Source organism: Cyrtonyx montezumae, unplaced genomic scaffold (assembly GCF_038088225.1).
Source record: "Cyrtonyx montezumae isolate F1298 unplaced genomic scaffold, pur_monq_1.0 scaffold_3, whole genome shotgun sequence".
Classification (NCBI taxonomy): domain Eukaryota; kingdom Metazoa; phylum Chordata; class Aves; order Galliformes; family Odontophoridae; genus Cyrtonyx; species Cyrtonyx montezumae.
The window spans coordinates 141270161-141288919 of record NW_027072034.1 but is presented as its reverse complement, the minus strand read 5'-3'; the positions used below and the strand labels follow the sequence as shown (position 1 = coordinate 141288919).

At 37.1% G+C, this 18759-nt stretch overlaps 1 protein-coding gene across 1 annotated transcript in view; it reads left to right on the top strand.

Annotated features, from left to right (window-relative positions):
- The window catches only part of GRM8 (glutamate metabotropic receptor 8), a 323602-nt gene that overhangs the window by 256928 nt on the left and 47915 nt on the right, over positions 1 to 18759 (top strand). The window contains exon 7 of the mRNA XM_065743531.1: positions 9299 to 9435. Within this exon, the coding sequence (XP_065599603.1) occupies positions 9299 to 9435 (137 nt within the window). The remainder of the gene's footprint in view (positions 1 to 9298; positions 9436 to 18759) is intronic.

The following is an 18759-nucleotide window of genomic DNA, read 5'->3' as shown; positions in this document are numbered from 1 at the left end:
TTAATACCAGATTACTCACTTTTTTTAGGCCTTCCAGTGAGTAGTATCATAATTTATATCATACATGCCCTAAGTCTGTACATTATGCATTTTCTGCATACTCTGTTTTCCTTTGGTTTCTGTTTTGTGCTTTCATACGTGAATAGTCTGTATTTGCCCTGTGGTAAGTAAGATAAATTGCTTAACATGGGCATTGAATGCTGTTTCAGATAACCCTAGGGTATCCATCTGGCCTCCAGCTGCTGCCTCAGCAAGGCACAGTGTCTCAGTCATAAGCATATTTTGCATATCTGTGTGGATGTCTCCAGTATCTAAGGATATTTAAAATAGCAGTAAGTTTACTGCAACTGGATACATTCCAGTTCTACTGTCTTAATTCTTGAACTGTGATATTTTAGAATAAGTATGAAGAAGCATCCTTTCATATTTTGAATATGTGTAAAAGAATCATCTTTTTCTTTAGTACCAACATGGTTCTTAATTTGAAAATGTCTGCTCTATGGAGATTGAGCATATAATGATTTCATTTATCACCAGCCTTTCATAGCCTGATATGGTGTATCTATCAGTCTAACTTTCACAAATTAGCTTTTATTAGTTCTACTTAATTGCTTCTAATTCTCCATGCTTTTTATTTTCAAGTATTAAATATTTTAACATTTAAATGTTTACTTGTTCTCTTCATTCCCTTTCAACCTTCTATTTCCTTTGTCTCAACTGAGATACTTATCACTGACAAATTCCTTTGTAATTTTACAGATAAATTCTTGTTCTCTGGGAATTTTGAGTACTGAAAATTCAAATGGTTACCTCTTTCTACATTAGTGAGAATGATTTAAGTTATGTACATCTTTGCAGCACTTTTTTAGCAGCTAATTAAAATGGAAAGCTAATTAAAAAAAGTTCCTCCAACAGTTAGCACTTGAAACTAATTATATAAATTAATGAAATAAGTGTTGATCCTGTAATTTGAAGAGTCTTCCAATAATGCCAAATTCTAACAGATGGTGCATTCTGAAGTGTTTGTCACACAATAGTTAACTGTGTTAGTGGGTACAATAAACTTCTTGATTTTTATTCACCTAACCATAGCTTTGAATCTCTGCTGACTGCAGTGGGTTTCATAAAAGATAAAGCAGCCTATATAGAGCAATTCAGAGAATGAAGATTTAGCTTAAGCAATTTTCATTTTCCAAAATGAAATGAATAGCAAACTACTGAAATCTGGTAAAGTACCATAGCAAGCTTTGTAATGGAATCAGCTCCATTGGTGTTGGAATATTCTGTAGGTGGCATTTCTGGGCTTTATCACTTTTCTACTCTTCTGTCGCAGAGCCTCATGATACCTAACTTTTTATGAAGTGTTTTTTTGTTTGTTTGTTTGTTTTGCTTTGTTTTGTTTTGTGTGTGTGTAAGGGAAATCCAAAGTGGTTTACTTAATTTTACAGCTTTTCTTCTTATTTCTTAAAGAAGAAAAAAAAAGTCTTTAAAGGCTCACTATTATTTTAGGTTCCACTGCAAATTAATGTTTTTAATATGTAGTCAGCTACTACTGGACACGAACTTCTTATATAGTCATTCCACTAACCAAGTTGTACAGAGAGCAACTTCACTGGAGATCACCTGGGCAAGATTGTTTGATAATCCTACAAGGAACTAAGATCACAACTTGCATTAGAAGTGAGGAGGTTTTAGGCCCACATGAAAGGAAACTTGATAAAGCAGGCACAGCAGGGAGTTGCTGACCAGCATCTTAAAAATATCAAGGTACATGTTTAAGGATTTTCTTTAGAAGAAGGTGAATTTTCAAGTTCAGCATACAAAGGACTTGTCACAGAGCAGTTGTTCATTAGACACAGTCTTCCTTAACATCAGTGTAAGGCAATAAAAATTGAGAAGGATCCAATTAATCCTTGATTCTGATTTAAGAAGATCATGCATTATACTTTTTTTTTCTTTTTTTTTGATTTAACATTTTTTTTGATAGTTTAAGCTATGTTTTGGAAGACTCTTAAGCTACCAAGATCACAGACACATTACTTCAGTAATGCTTAGCTTCAGTGATAGTTTATCACCCAGCATTGTTTAATGCTGCTGGCTATAGAACCGAAAGAAGGAGGAAGAACTTACCTTAGTATCACTTTCTCACTTAATCTACAATAAGTAAGTGTGTCTTCAAGCCTAATAAATTGTAACTTATTCTTTTATGCTGTGGATGTGGATATGGATTATCTTCAATTGAATGATAACAGAACTATTACACAATGCATCGAAATACAGATTTTAAAGAAAAATATTTGATTTGTTTGATTATGGATTGATTTTTAGACAACGTCTATTTATTATTTATTCAGTCCATGAAAAACTGTGGATTGACTGTTCATTATTATAAAATTATAAATTTTCCTTCCACTTTTCAGTACACAAATATTTATAATCATTATAATAATAATAATCTAAAAGTAATTTGGAAAAACTCAGTGAAGATAAATGTCAGAAATGGATATTATTATAAGTTAGTAGCAAAGCTTATAAAAAATAAATTAGAAGAGGTGGCTGAAAGGAAAGATGAAGCTTCACCCATATTTTTCAATAGTTAGCCAAGCATGTATTCTTGAAATTTTGCCATGTACTTATGTTTTGGTCAGTCAAGGGTTAAAATGTTACATTGCAACATTACTGCACAGAATAAAATGTGAAAAAGTACATTTCCTTCACTGCTCTTTGGCTGCCTTGCTACTTGATTGCAGTCAAACTATGAAAAAATGATTATAAAATTAGTGAAATTATTATATCTTTGATTCTGTGGTTTCAAAAAGCATAGGCTGTCCATTCTTCTCTGAGTTAGTCTAAACAAACATTGCAGGGGCATTTTTTTGGTAGGCAAAAGTAACATTTTTCTTATGAAGGTGGCCAATAAATGTAGTTTCTGAATGAGGATATCTGTGTTTAGTCTCTAAAATAAATATTCTTTCTAAGAACTATTCAGTGACGTTTCCCAAAGTCTTTTTATATAAGCTGGTGCTTATATAACCTGGGCTGATTCCTTCAGGTAGAGTGTTGTTTTCTATATTACTTTCTGACTGAAATGTGCTGTGCTTTGATTTAGCAGCCAGTCTTCAACATCCATGAAGTGGAACAGTAATCATTCAATGTCTTGAACTAACACTAAAATACAATTCCCTGTAATGGCAATAATACTGTACAAGCACTCATGCCAGTATACAAGAGCATACTGTACAGAATATTGAGAGCATTTAGTTCTGTTTTTCAGGTTTGTCATAAAAGGAGGTGCTTGTACAACTTAGTGAGGTTTCTTTATGTGTCTAAATCTGGCTGTGTATACACTGACATGATTAGTTACAGTCAGCTTCAGAGTTTCCCTATATGGGTTTATTATCTTGTTTCTATACAGTGTTAGGCAGTTTTTTCACAGATATATTCACTTTAATTTGATCAAGCATATCAAATTAAAAGTGGGTTATCCAAACAAAGTATATTTTCTTAGGTAAAATGTTTCCTTTTTCTTATTTGACTGTCCTTAGATGTGATTCATCTAAATCATCAATCATGGTATAATATTCTTCAGATTATATAAATATTCTTTTAAGAACACTACTAAACTGTCAGTGATTTGTTTATAGCATGCCGAACTCTGGTTTCATTCTCTGCTTACACTTTCAAGGCTTCTGCTAAAATCTTGCTAAAACCTCATGAGGCTCTCCAGAGCCTATTATTTGAACCTGTCTAGGTCTTTCTGCATTGAATCCCATCCCATTTGTGGGGACTTCTTCACAGTGAGGGTGATGGAGCACTGGCACAGGGTGCCCAGAGAGGTGGTGGAGTCTCCTCCTCTGGAGTTGTTCAAGACCCACCTGGACACCTACCTGTGCAACCTGGTCTAGGGAGTGTGCTTTAGCAGGGGGGTTGGACTCGATGATCTCTAGAGGTCCCTTCCAACCCCTATGATTCTGTGATTCTGTGATTTTGTGACTTCATCTGACTGCCGTGAATTTTCAGTTATCATCAGTAATGTTTTGGCAACTACAATGATCGGTTCCCTCAGGTCTTTGGGATGCATCTCATCAAGCTGGACTCATTGAGAGAGCTTTAAACTAGCTGTGACGGGGGAAGGGGATAAAACAGGGCTCTCCAGTAAAGAGCCTAAGGAGGCTGTGCTGGAAAAAGGGGCGAGGCAGATATCTCAGCTGAAGTGCATCTATACCAATGCACGCAGCATGGGCAATAAACAAGAAGAGCTTGAAGCCATTGTGAGGCAGGCTAACTATGACCTTGTAGCTATTACAGAAACATGGTGGGACCTCTCCCATGACTGGAATACTGGGATTGATGGCTACAAGCTCTTCAGAAGGGATAGACAGGGAAGAAAGGGTGGTGGCATAGCTCTCTATATCAAAGAGTGTTTTGATGTTGAAGAACTAGTGGTTGGAAATGACAAAGTAGAGTGTCTATGGATAAGGATCAGGGGGATAGTCCTTAGGAGTGACATAGTGGTGGGGGTCTGTTACAGACCACCTAGTCAGGATGAAGAAATAGATGAGATGTTCTATAAACAACTCGTAGATGTTGCACGATGGCCAGCACTCGTTCTCATGGGGGACTTCAACTTCCCTGATATATGCTGGAAATACAATACTGCGCAGAGGAAGCAGTCCTTGAGATTTCTAGGATGTGTGGGTGATTGCTTCCTGACTCAGCTGGTGCAAGAGCCTACCAGGGGAGATGCCTTGCTTGACCTACTTTTCACTAACAGGGAAGGACTAGTAGGGGATGTGAAGGTTGGAGATTGTCTTGGCCAGAGTGACCATGAAATGGTGGAGTTTGCTATTCTGGGTGCCGTCAAGAGGGTGACTAGCAAAACTATTACCTTGGACTTCCAGAGGGCAGACTTTGACCTGTTCAGGACACTTGTTGCAAGGGTCCCTTGGGACTTGCTCCTGAAGGGTAAAGGGGTCCAGGAAGCCTGGATGCTCTTCAAGATGGAAATCTTAAAGGCACAGGAGCAGGCAGTCCCGGAGTCCTGTAAGTCAAGCCGGAGGAGCAAAAGACCAGTGTGGATGAACCGGGATCTTTTGTTGAGACTCCGAGAGAAAAGGAGAGTCTATGTCCTCTGGAAGATGGGTCAGGCTACTTGGGGTGACTACAGAGAACTGGCCAAGATCTGCAGGCAGAAAATTAGAAATGCTAAAGCCCAGCTTGAAATTAGGCTGGCTACTGCTGTAAAGGAGAACAGGAAACCCTTTTACAAATATATTAACAGCAGGAGAAAAACTAAGGAAAATTTCCCTCCTTTACTCAACGAGGCAGGCAATATAACCACAGATGATAAGGAAAAGGCTGAGGTTCTCAATGCCTTCTTCACATCTGTCTTTAATAGACAGGACAGTTATCCAAATGGTACTTGCCCTGACCTGGAAGTCCGGGACGGGGTGCATAATGCACCCCCTGTGATTCAAGCAGAGACGGTCAGAGATCTTCTCCTCCATCTGAACTGCCACAAGTCCATGGGGCCAGATGGGATCCACCCAAGGGTGCTGAGGGAGCTAGCAGAGGTGATTGCCGAGCCACTTTCTGCCATCTATCAGCATTCCTGGTTATCTGGAGAGGTCCCACAAGATTGGAGGCTTGCCGATGTGACTCCCATCTTCAAGAAAGGCCGTAAGGAAGACCCGGGGAACTACAGGCCTGTCAGCCTGACCTCGGTATCAGGGAAAGTTATGGAACAGATGATATTGAGGGAGATCACACGACACGTGCATGGCAATAAAGGGATCAGACCCAGCCAGCACGGGTTCACCAGGGGCAGGTCGTGCTTGTCCAACCTCATCTCCTTCTATGACTGGGTGACCAGACAGGTAGATGAGGGAAAGGCTGTTGATGTAGTCTACCTGGACTTCAGCAAGGCCTTTGACACGGTCTCCCACAGTATTCTCCTAAGGAAACTGGCAGCCCGTGGTGTGGACAGGTTCACTCTTCTCTGGGTGGAGAACTGGCTGGAGGGCCGTGCCCAGAGGGTAGTGGTCAATGGAGTTAAGTCCAGCTGGCGTCCTGTAACGAGTGGTGTCCCCCAGGGGTCAGTTTTGGGGCCCATCTTGTTTAATATCTTTATTGATGACCTAGACGAGGGAATTGAGTGTACCCTCAGTAAGTTTGCAGATGACACAAAGCTGGGAGGATGTGTCAAACTGCCTGAGGGTAGGGAGGCCCTTCAGAGGGATTTGGATAGGCTGAACAGCTGGGCTGAGCAAAATGGGATGAGGTTCAATAAGACCAAGTGCCGGGTCCTGCACTTTGGCCACAATAACCCCATGCAATGCTATAGGCTTGGGGCAGAATGGCTTGAAGAATGTAGAGAGGAAAAGGACCTGGGGGTGTTGGTTGATGCTCGGCTCAACATGAGCCAGCAGTGTGCCCAGGTGGCTAAGAAGGCCAACAGCATCCTGGCCTGTATTAGAAATAGTGTAGCCAGCAGGAGCAGGGAGGTGATCATCCCCCTGTACTCAGCTCTGGTACGGCCGCACCTCGAGTACTGTGTTCAGTTTTGGGCCCCTCACTACAAGAAGGACATTGAGGCCCTGGAGCGTGTTCAGAGAAGGGCAACAAAACTGGTGAGGGGCCTGGAGCACAAGTCTTATGAGGAGCGGCTGAGGGAGCTGGGATTGTTTAGTCTGGAGAAGAGGAGGCTCAGAGGAGACCTTATTGCACTCTACCACTTCCTGAAGGGGGGTTGTGGTGAGGAGGGGGTAGGCCTCTTCTCCCTGATAAGTAATGACAGGACGAGAGGGAATGGCCACAAGTTGCGCCGGGGAAGATTTAGATTAGACCTCAGGAAGCATTTCTTTTCTGAAAGAGTGGTCAGGCACTGGAATGGCCTGCCTAGGGAGGTGGTTGAGGCACCATCCCTAGCGCTGTTCAAGAAGCGTTTAGATGAGGTGCTAAAGGACTTAATTTAGTAGTTGGGTAGGGATAGTGATAGGAGGATGGTTGGACTAGATGATCTTATAGGTCCTTTCCAACCTTATGAACTTATGAACTTATGAACTTATGAACTTAAGACCCATAGACTTACAGATGTTCAGATTCCTCAGCTGGTCATAAACTTAATCTTCCCTTACATCCAGAGAGACATTGCTCCCCTTGTCCCCACCTTCTGACCCATCTGCTTGAAGAATGTGTATAAAGCAGTTGCAACTTCTGCTGTAAGAGAGATTGTGTTGGACTTGGTCAAGCAGCAGCTGAATTCAGAGGAATGTTTGGCCACCATCAGTTGAGGAAGCCAGTATGAAATGTTCTAATTGAGAACATGACTATATCAAAGAAGAAGATTGTTCTCTCTTGTACTGTATGATGTAGTCTTTGTACATGACATTTCTAAAAAAAGAAAAAAGCAGTAGATTTTAAGCTCATACTTTTTGCTGAACATAAAAATGACTGAAGTCCCCATTGATCTTTAGAACAAATGATACTTGGCACATACTGGTAAAAGATACTTGCTCTTTCCGTGAGCTGCTTAAATGATGCTGAATAGAAAGATGAGTCCTATCACTTGAGAGCAATAGTCTGAAGGTTACTTCAATAGCTGCTCAGTAAAACTGCTGAGTATGAGTTTATTTTGTGAAAGAATTTTATTGGGTCAACAGCCTATTTGTGCAATGAAGAATAATTTTACTGCTTATAAAAAATTGTAGACTGACATTTTTCTTGCAGTTCATTCTGTCAAAGGAATTGGAGGCAAAGCATGAACAGATTTCCAAAATTTTGTGTTGAGTCTCTTGTATTTTAATGGGGTTTTAAGTGTTTATCACACATAATCTTTTGATACTCCTCTTCCATGGTTTCTCATATTTAATTTTTGGTGCCAAAGTTTTACTGGCAGAACTGTGAAATTGGCACAGTAATTAATGTGCCAGTTGTCACTCAGAAGGCTCTGTTTATTTCTCTGTATATCAGTTTTGTACAAAAACTGTTATACAAAACAGGAGAACATAACAGTTTATAGATGACAGAGGTAGAGGAAGTATTTATGCTGAAATTCTAGGGTATGTAGATTGCTATCCCCACTTCTACTGGCTAACTTCTCTGTAATATTTACACAGATTTTCAGGCTTTCTTTTTTTGCCATTCCCTGGAAGACACTCATATAGTGGACTTAGTACCTCTGAGTACTGCATAATCAAGAATATACAGTAGGATTTTACTATGAACAGGATACTCTCGTTTTACTGTTATGTTTATGTTATGTATGTTGTTACTCTATATGAATTATAGAGAAATGTGAAAACACTGTTGTTTTGTGTTTTTGTTTGTTTCTTTACTCATTAAACATATATTCAATTTTCCAGTTAAGAAAAAAACTTGAAGATACTTGAATTTGTTTTCAGTGGACCTTGATTATAAATTTTTCATCTCTGTGTACGAACCGGAGGGTCTGTGTGGATATACATATTCTTTGTGCAGTTTTCAGAAAGTCTCTGTAGAAGTACAGATTCTTGAAGGTGATGTCACCTTGTGGAAATTCATCAAAACATGTTCTAATTTGGCTGACCTAGTTGCCAAGGTAGACATGTAGTTTTCAATCTTTGAACATTTTGTTGATTGAAGTAAGAACAGAGTTCCGATTTATAACTTTTGACAGCTTCTGCAATGGATCTTTCTGTCTGACAGTGTCGTGTACAGAGGAGAGAGCAACAAACACAGCTGCTAACCTTAGTTTATTTTGATAAAACACTTCTGCATGGGTGGTCAGTGCCAGAAGCTGATCACATTAATTGGGACCACATTTAGACACTTGTTCCTCAAGTTCTTTTATAAACATTGGCTCTTACATTGATGATATTCATTTTATTTTCATACTTACTAGAGAAATTCTTTAAGGAGTTCATTCCAAGATTGCTATTTGAGCTGAGTGCACTACATTCAAATCCTAAAATGATTTTTTTCCCTTTTGCATGTCAAAAGAAGTTCCTCCCTTACTGATGTTTGGGTTTTTTTTTTATTATTTATTTTATTTTTTATTTAACTGTGTAGCACAAAACAAAACAAAACTTCTGAACTTGTTTTAGTTAACTTACATATATGGTAGATTTCATTATAATGACAATATCACACGTTTTCTTTGTGAGATTTTTTGGATTTAACACAATAGTAGCATTGCATTATGAAGAACCTACTCACTGTGATCAACTGCCTCTAATTAGTACTTTTCTCCCAGAATATGTATTTTTCTGGAAAATTACCGTTAAGATGGTTATCCTAATTGCTTTTTAATTTTTTTCAGGGAGTGCTGGAACACCTGTTATCTTCAATGAAAATGGAGATGCTCCTGGACGCTATGATATTTTTCAGTATCAGATCACAAACAGGAGTACAGAATACAAAATAATTGGTCATTGGACCAATCAACTTCATCTAAATGTAAGTGATAGTTTAACTATGATGCAGACATTGGAGAAAACGCAACCGTTTACATATTACATTATTACACTTTAGAAATGATGGATTTCTATTAGTTGGCAGACAAAAAATATTCCATCCTCTTTTTGAGAAGACTGCAAAAAATAACATAAAAAATGAAATTGAGCTCTTTAAAAAAAGTTCTGTTACATATTCTTCTGCTGCTTTAAATTATATTTTAGAATCATTGCATATCTGATATTCCTTGGTTTGACTACGAACTTAGACAGGGAAATAGTAATTCATACTTCTAAAGAAGGTGTCAGACAAAATATTTCACACATATATATTGCTTGGGTCTTTCAAATATGGACAGAATGCAAAGGAATGGAAATGTACTTTGTGAAAGGGACTTTTGGACTCTCTGACTGCTTCTGATTTGGTTGAAACACTCAGATGCCAAACTACTTAAATAATATATTTCTTGAATATAAAGGGAGAATTTGGAGTTGTTGTTAGATAAAGTTAGCACTTACTACACAAAAACAGAGGAAATAAGTTACCCAATCTTGGGAAGTGTTTCTAATTTGTGCTTTACTGTATTCTGCAGGTTTTATGTTAACTAAGCTCCTCATGTGTGTTCAGCTATATTTGTTTTGAAAATCACCATCTGAATGAGGTTCAGAGAATACCTTGTGTAAGAATATTTCAGTGACAGCTAAGCATTAAGCCATAGCTATAACTTGAGAATTTTTGAGGACCTGGAAATTTGCAGTCCTGAGAACAGGGAATTTAAGTTTACCCGTTTTATACAGAGTTTACCTTAGCTCTGCAAATTTGAAATGTGAGTTGTTGTTTTGCTAAAAGATGGTGTGAACTGATGACTGGATTCACCAAGAGGAATTTATTCAGTGATTTCAATCAAATCACAGAGAGCAAGTTTCTAACAGCTCGTATAAGATGTTCCTGATAAAACCTAAGAAAGACATAGTTGTAAATATGTACAAATGATTTTCATGTCGAGCCTACTTTGCAAATAATTATCTGAGTATTACCAGTAATAATAACATGTGATATTTGCAGGCCCAGCTGTTAAACCACTTTACTGTGTCTGTTATTTTACATTTGTAACTACTTGGTAAGATCTCATTTATTTAAATCTTCTGCCCAAAAAGAAGAAACAAGCAAACAAACAAACAAAACAAAACAAAACAAAACAAAAAAACAGCCCTACAACAGAAATTATATGTAGCAGATTGTGTAGAAGCCAATTACCTCCCAGTAATCTGATGTCTATCTGCTGAAAAACATGAAAGAAAAAGAAGGCCTTAAATACATTGAAAGATTAATACTAAATCATAATTTCTGGAATCTAGATCCATGTCATAACTGTTATAGCATACATTCGTGATCTCCGTAATTGCTATAGTTTTTTGAATAATAACAGTATTTATAGAAAAGCTGAAGAACTGATACGTACATTTTGCACATATTAGTGCTAACATAGCAGTTATGTACTAGTAGCTTAGAATTTACTTAACTTAGAATTTGCTTCAATTTTATTTCCATTCCAATTTGCACTTTTCTACCCCCACCTAGGCTACTCAATTTTTCATTAGTCCGTAGATTTTCCATCCCATTATTTCTTCCCGATCTATGTGTACTGCAGCGAGTTTTCTGACATACCAATGGACTGGCTTCTACTCAAACTGTTGAGATCACACCATGCTAACCACAATGACCACAAAGGTACCAGAAAAGGATTTAAGGATGCCTCTTTGTAGCTCATACTGAGAATGGAGGTATTAGAATGTTCCTGTGGCTCCTTTTTTTTTTTTTTTTTCTAATCGTTTGTGAGATCACTCACTGGACATCTTGTGTCCAGATTCATAAACAAGCTACCTAGCTTGTGAGTGGTGGAGATATCAAAGGGCTGGTTGGTGTAGTGTCCTGTGACTGGTGTTTCAGCTCATAAGCCCATGCTCACCTGGCCCTGAATGCTCCTCTGGGCTGCCCATGCAGCTGGATTCAATAATGAGATCTTTCTTTCCCTACCTTTCACCTATTTCTGAACTCACTCATTTTGAAGGACTTAAAAAAGAAAGACTGTGCTTTGTATCTTATGGTTTGTCAGGGTTTGAGATGCTGAATTTCTAGTTACCATTGTGAATGATTGAATACACCCTGTTGGTGTGTACAGGTGTAGGTAGAGTAACAGTGAAGAAGGAAGATGAAAGAAGTCATAATAGAGGGGATGCAGTTTGTTTCCCTCTCTTTCTGTATTCACTGAACTTATTTAGCACATGTCAGTGGTTCTTATGCTACATGGTGATCTGCTGTGACAGTCCCACTGTCTGATCTCACTAGACAAAGTGTATTGAAACCAAGTAATCCTTGCGGGTGACTGCCAATATTCTGAATAATCATACTTGCAAATTAGATAGAGCCTTTGATTGCCAATAGATCAGAGGAAGAACAGGATATTTTCAGTGGTTTCAGTTAAAACTTTTATATTTATAGAAGACAAAGAAGGATGACGATGATAGAAAACATTTTACCGTTTTGTTCTGTACAGGAATTGTTTCTTAAATATAATACTTTTCCCACTGTATCCTTCTTCCTCTTGCACAGCTTCCTCTTGATGAAGACGCATGTAACGGATTTTTAATGAATCTCTGTGTTAACTAGATATCCTCTATAGATACTTCTAATCCTATTGTTACAGATGTTTCTACTTCAAATTGTGCGGTAATGTGCTGTAAGCCGCTTATGATTTTGTTGGTCTTATATAGCTTATAGCCTTTTTTCCATTTATTTCTTTTCTGTGACCGAAAATTAAATCATGAAAGTGCTGAGTTGGCAGTACAGTAAGCCTTGTGAACAATTAATTAAACTAGGATTAGAAGATGTCTTGTACTTAACTAGTTGAGTCAGAAGTTTCCTTTTTCCCTTTCTATGTATTTTTGTTTCCTTTCTCTTAGGGAAATTTGTTATATTTTCACTGTTGAGTCTTGACTGCAGGTCACTGTTGTGTCATCACCTGGTAGCAAGCCTTGTCTGTGTTCTAAACAAGACCCTCAGGATTCCTCTTTTATTCAGTGGCACCTCAGAGTTTTCACTGCCTCTGCAGTTTCAGACTTGTTCCTTTCCTGATGCAATGCTGGCTTCCATTTTGGGAAGAAAGTGCCGACCCTGGCTAGATAAAGATTGTGTCTTGCTCCCTAAAGGTTCTTTGTCAGCAGACTTCACTACTGGTGTAAAAGCTTCTAGCTGGGATACTGGTCTCTCCCTGAAGTCCTCAGTAACATTAATGCTCTCCTTTAGGCAGACTGACCTTTCAGATTTCCCCTGAAGCAGCTGTAGGTTCCAGATATAGAAACTTCATGATTAGTGCTACTAGTGCACTTGTAATCCTTCCAAAACATGGATGTGTGATCATGTCACAATGTGCAGTATAAAATTGCTAAGAGTCAAAATCTTCAAAACTGAAACTTTCATACAGTTTTTGAGTCTCAATAAAATATCTTAGTCTTTGGCAGATTTAAAGCAATTTTGAGGGCAGATATTTAGAAGCCTCAAACTACAGCATCAAAGAATCTAGCTATCTTATATATAATTATCATTTTGCAAGATTCTAGCAATGTAAATTTGTATTCCTTTCAAAGTCATTTTCCTCTCTGAGGTTTCTTGAATTTAAATATTCTTAATGTACTGTAAATAATCAGACCCAAGAAGTTTGTTTTTTTTTTAATCCCTTGGATAGAAAAAATCTTTACTTTAGATTATAGGTTAACTGATAGAGTTTACAGCTGTTCACTTTCCTCATTTTCTTTTCTTTATCAGTATAAAAACATTTTCAGACAACTTTGATAGTTTTTACTCCAAAAATATTCTCCTTTTTATAATGAATTTGAAAAAAAAAAAAAAAACAAAGTAAAAGACTGTTTTTGTGGTGTTTTTTTTTTTTTTTTCAACAAAAGTTATGTTTTATTCATATTGCAACAATATTTTGCATACCAGGTCACATGTAAACGTTCTCTACAAATGCGTGGGTTTAGCAAATTTAGTCTCTCAACCATGTAATCTCAGTAGGAGGAAAGTTAAAAACAAGCTTGCTTTTCCTAACACTTATGATTTGAAATTACTTGCTTGCATGACTAATGATGAATTTCCTCTTAGAAACTGTGTTTTCTATTGCACATGTTATATTAAGGGCTAGAAAAATGTGTTAACTGATGGCATTTTATTTCAGGCAGAAAATAGAAGTAGTTCCAGTGCTGAAGTTTCAGTAATAATTTTCTGTTACCTTTATGATTTAGCAGCCCATTCAGTTGGTTTTGGTTCATTTTCGAGAGACTTTTTTAATTTTTAAAAGTGTTCTAGATTTCATTTCAAACTTATGCATTGTTTTGGTCTGCCAAAATCTGTACTGAATGAACCTAATCTGACTGATTATGTAGATAGAAATCTATATTTTTCTAAGTTGATCATTTTTTAGTGATGTGGCAGGCACAATTATTGGCTTTCACAATCAGACATTTAGCTGAAGCAGTTAAAAAGCTTGACTAGAGATCCAATTATGTTATTTTAGTTCTTAAGGAAAAAAATGAATATCAAAACACTTTAACTTTTAAGTAAAAGTGGAGTTAAATTTTTAAGATGGAATTCACTTTTCACCAAAGCACAGGAATTCAGATGAACGGAAGTGAAATTTTACAATATCTGATTTTTAACTTCCTCATAGAAATAATAGGATGCATAAGCTCTCTAATTTGTAGAGCGTATGCACTGATGATATATGTGACTCAGGGGCATCAATTTTTCTGTGATGGTCTTGATTTATAACTAAGAAATACGTACATTAAAATTACACCGATGTGATGAACTATCAGAGACAGCCATAATCACCATCAGCCTTAAGCACAGTGTTTGGTGAACTAGTAAAATTTGGGAACTCCGCATTGAGAATGAGCTTTCCTTCAGGCAGCCATATCACAGGAAGATTTAAATCAGTGTTTGATTTCTCTTCTTTGCTAGGAGTCTTGTAAATTATGTATATAATCCTGGAGGAAACTATCAACACTGACATTAGTCAATTCTTTTTAGAAGTAACAGATTCAAAATGCATTAGTTCCCTTTCTTCTGACATGATAACAGAAAATGATTCAAGAAGCTTGTGGTATTTTCTTTAACTGCAGCAAACAAGTTTCAAGCTTTGCTGTAGGCCACAGTATTTCATTAAAGAAGCCAGAGTTCCTTTGGTAACTATTATATAATCAATACATATTTTTTCAAATGTCTGAATATAACCCCTGTGTCTAACAAAGAGCACTGCCATGAAATACAGAACAGGAGCACTTTGTGCTATATATGATTTGATCTGTAAACAAAATAAGGCAAAAAATATTGCTTGCAGGGTATTCTTCTGCCCACAGGGTAATAAAGTTCAAACTACAGTCTGTCCACGTTATCTGCCTGAAAATTGTTGATGCTGGGTTAAAAATAAGTCACTGAGACAAGCAAAAATGTTCAGGTTCTTCAATTTTTTTAAAAATTATATTGCCATCTTCCTTTATTTACAAAAGGCTAAAAGTCAGACAGAAAGAAACTTAGATGGTTTTTAGAAAAGTACTTAATGGCTTATGTTTTACAAAGCTAGTCCTGGTCTAAGTGTTGGTCAGTAACTGTGACTCAGGATTTATTCTTCTTTATCATCAGAATCTGAGCTCAATATAGAAATTGTACTCACTAAGGGCATATGTTGGACTCATGAGATCAGTCAACCATCAGTGCTGCAGACTGTGTACCAGCCAGCAGAGTGTCTGAAATGTGGAATAAAAATGGGATTTTATGATTTTGAAGGGTTGTATGCTGTATTATGCTAAAGAAATAAAGGAAAAGGAAGGGAGGGAGGGAGGGAGGGAGGGAGGGAGGGAGGGAGGGAGGGAGGGAGGGAGGGAGGGAGGGAGGGAGGAAAAAATGCTCAAGACAGATGCTGAAAAAGAACCAAATTATTTTAAAATACGTCGTTAGAGATGGTTGAAAATCAAATTGGCAATTGGATTCAAGATCTGAGGCCATTGGAAGAGCCCAAGAATAATGACAGCTTGTCTTCCTTCTGAAGCTTTTTCTTTGTTATTCCTGTGAGTATTTTTCTTTAGTGAAGCAGACTGACTCTCTGATGAAAAGAAGAAAATTGGAAAAAATAAAAGCTGCTAGGAAAATTCCCTGAACTAGGGTAATCATTTGTTCTTCATTAGAATGATACCGGATTGCCACTCATACAACCTCTGCTTGAGAGTTAGGTTGCACAGGGATTTTTCCCACATTGTCAGTGTGAGTGAAAATCAAGTTTTTCAAAGAAAAAACGGGGCTGCAATTACAAACTTGGCTGGGAATTTGTCATAGGTTTCTTGTGTAGAAAATTCATAGTTTTTTTTTTTCTGTGATAATTTTGTGAAGGAATTATTATTAGAATGAAATATTATTTAAATAGTTGCAGCCATTTAATATATGTATTATAATTTGAAGACTGAGCTGCCCTTTAAACCTAGAAGCAAAATGTTCATGCTTAAAACCTTAAAAATGGTAGATTAAATGATATTTAATTATTGTGCATTTGCATTATATACAAAAGTATTCTGCTACTAAATTAAAATTCATTAAATAGAAAATGGATAAAACATTCAGTACTTTTGATATGTTGAAAGAGAATAACCAACAGTTAGTAGTACATTACTGTCTGATTTTTTTTGTTTGCTTTCCTGTAATTTCTTTTCTCATTATTAATATCATTTCTTTAGCATACTCATTTAATATTTATCTAGGTATTTAATTCTGATGAATCCTCAACCATCGCCTTTTTAGTTGTGAAAGATGAGAAGTGAATCATTTAGCCCATTTCCAGTTTCATCACTGCTTTATGAGGATACACGGTGATGTTACTTGCAGTTTAAGACAGGGCATGGAGAATAATAGCTAATCTCATTGTAACTTCATTTCATAGTAAACAGACTTAGTGGGGACCAGGACAGTAAGATGTGCCAAAAGTGACTGGGACACATAGGGAAAATTGCAATAAGGATTTCAGTAAATTGATGAATTTTTTGCCTTTAGGGAAAGCAGAGGACTGAAGCAAAGGCTTTTCAATGGTTAACTGAGATTTGCATTGTCACAGACTACTGCTGCAATGAATTCCTAGGCCTGCTTGTAATCCATCTTCTCTCTTCCTTCATTGTTATGACCTCAGTAGCATAACTGTGACTTCACTTCCAAAAGCAGACTAGCTGGAGAGGGTCCAAATGCAAACAATGAGAATGATCAACCTTCTAACAGTATTCTTGTAAGGAAAGGTTGAAAAGAGTAAGGCTGTTTAGTCTAGGAAAGACTGAACTGAAGGGAGTTATGCTAATCTCTTTCAATACTGAAAGGATTAATCAAGAAAATAGTATCTTGTTAGTCATAGTTAATTTGGCTGTTAGAAAAAGTGGATTCGAATTACAGTAAAAGAGCTTTAATGTGAGCATGCAGGAAAATTTTAAAGATGAGGATAATGAAGCATTGGGTTGCACTGCCTGGAAGGCTGAGTAGTCTTCATCGCTATGGGCTGGTTGGAGCATGTGGGCCATGCAGACATAACTCATTGAGATGTGGGTCAGAGGAGTCCTCCAGAGTTCTCAGTCAGACATGATTTCTTAAGGTTTCTAGGTTTTATTTGGTTTTTTTGATTTTCTAGTAATCCTTTCAAAGGTGGGTTTCTTATATGCCTTCAGCAAATACTGGGAAAGACACAAACAACTGGACTTCACACATTAGGTTTCTCAAGTGAATGCAAGACTCCATGTTTAGCAGAAGCTCTAGAAGAATCCTGAAACAGATTTATTAGCTTTCAAACCTATTTAAGGTTCCCTATTGCTTCTGTCCCTCAGATTGTGCGTCTCATTAGTAGGTAAGGACAGATTTTCTATGAATTCACAAAGAGCTTTCCATCCACGCATAAGACTCCAGACTGTTCTTGTTTTTTAATGGAAGAATATATAGCATTTCCAAAATTAATTTATGTTTTGTTATGTCTATGTGGAAAAGCTTACTATTGTGACAACGGTGATTTCTTTTACTCTACCATATCTCAGCAAAGCATTTTTCCTGTACTGAAAAGCAACACAGAAACTACCCTACAAATATTTAAAATGCATTATTAAGTATCATTCTTAAAAATATAAAAAATAGCTCTTTAAATAGTCATTCTTTAAAACCCTGAAGACACTAAAGACGTTTAGCTCTTATGAGAATGTGTTGCAATGCTTCTATTTGCCTGACCCAGTTATGATCTCAGATTTTTTATTTTGTTATAAATGTGTAGTACCTGAAATCTGCCACATTGTGCTACAGAAGAAGACAGCTGAAGGGTTGTCAAGAGACTATTTAGGCCTTACATAAATATAGTATATTGTTACTCCAAGGATGAAGACTTCACTGCCTCTGAAGAGATTCTGTTCCATTTCTTAACTACCCTTATCACTCTGAAGTATCATATAAATACCCAGCGTTTGTTCTCATTGCTATAATTTAAGCCCTTTACATGTCTTGTTCACTGTACATTGAGCACATCCTCATCCTTTTTATGTATTTGAAGATGGTTGTTTTACCCCATAGACTGAATAATTTCTCCAGGCTGTACAATCTGAATTGGTTCAGTTTAGTCCTTCATGTTTTCTAGGAACATTTATGATCTTTGCTGATTTCCTCTGGACTTCATATTTGATTTTCATTCAGACCAAACCACAGTGATCTAACCTTCACAAAGTGCTCTTTCTGGTATCACTAGCAGAGAATGTAGGGCTTTGTTTAATGTATTCACTGGTGTGGAGTAAATGGGAAAGATTATTTCATCTGTCTGTATTTTTTGGGATGGTATATGGCATTTTTTTCTAATATTTAATATTGATTCAACCTGTGATCAAGCTCATCTCTCTTAAATCTCAGTTTATGAAGTGCTGCTCTCTCTCTGTACTTCCTATCTTATAAAGGTTTACCTTGTTAAACTTCTTGCTCCTTTTTTTTCAGACCCTTTTCAGTTAGGCAGTATTACGTGGAATAAGTATTTTGACCTTCATTGTAGCTCCAGCCTTGTTCCATCCAGTGTTACTGATCAAATTTCATCACTATATATTGTTTATCATTCAAACTGTATTAAATGTTTTTTACAAGCATTGAATAAAAGCAGACTGAGAACAAACCCTTTCCAAGCCCCACCTTATACCATCCCTTCCATTCTGACAGCGAATCAATGACATATTTTATCTTCCTGCAGTTTTCTGATATAATTTGCACTCAGCCCTTCGG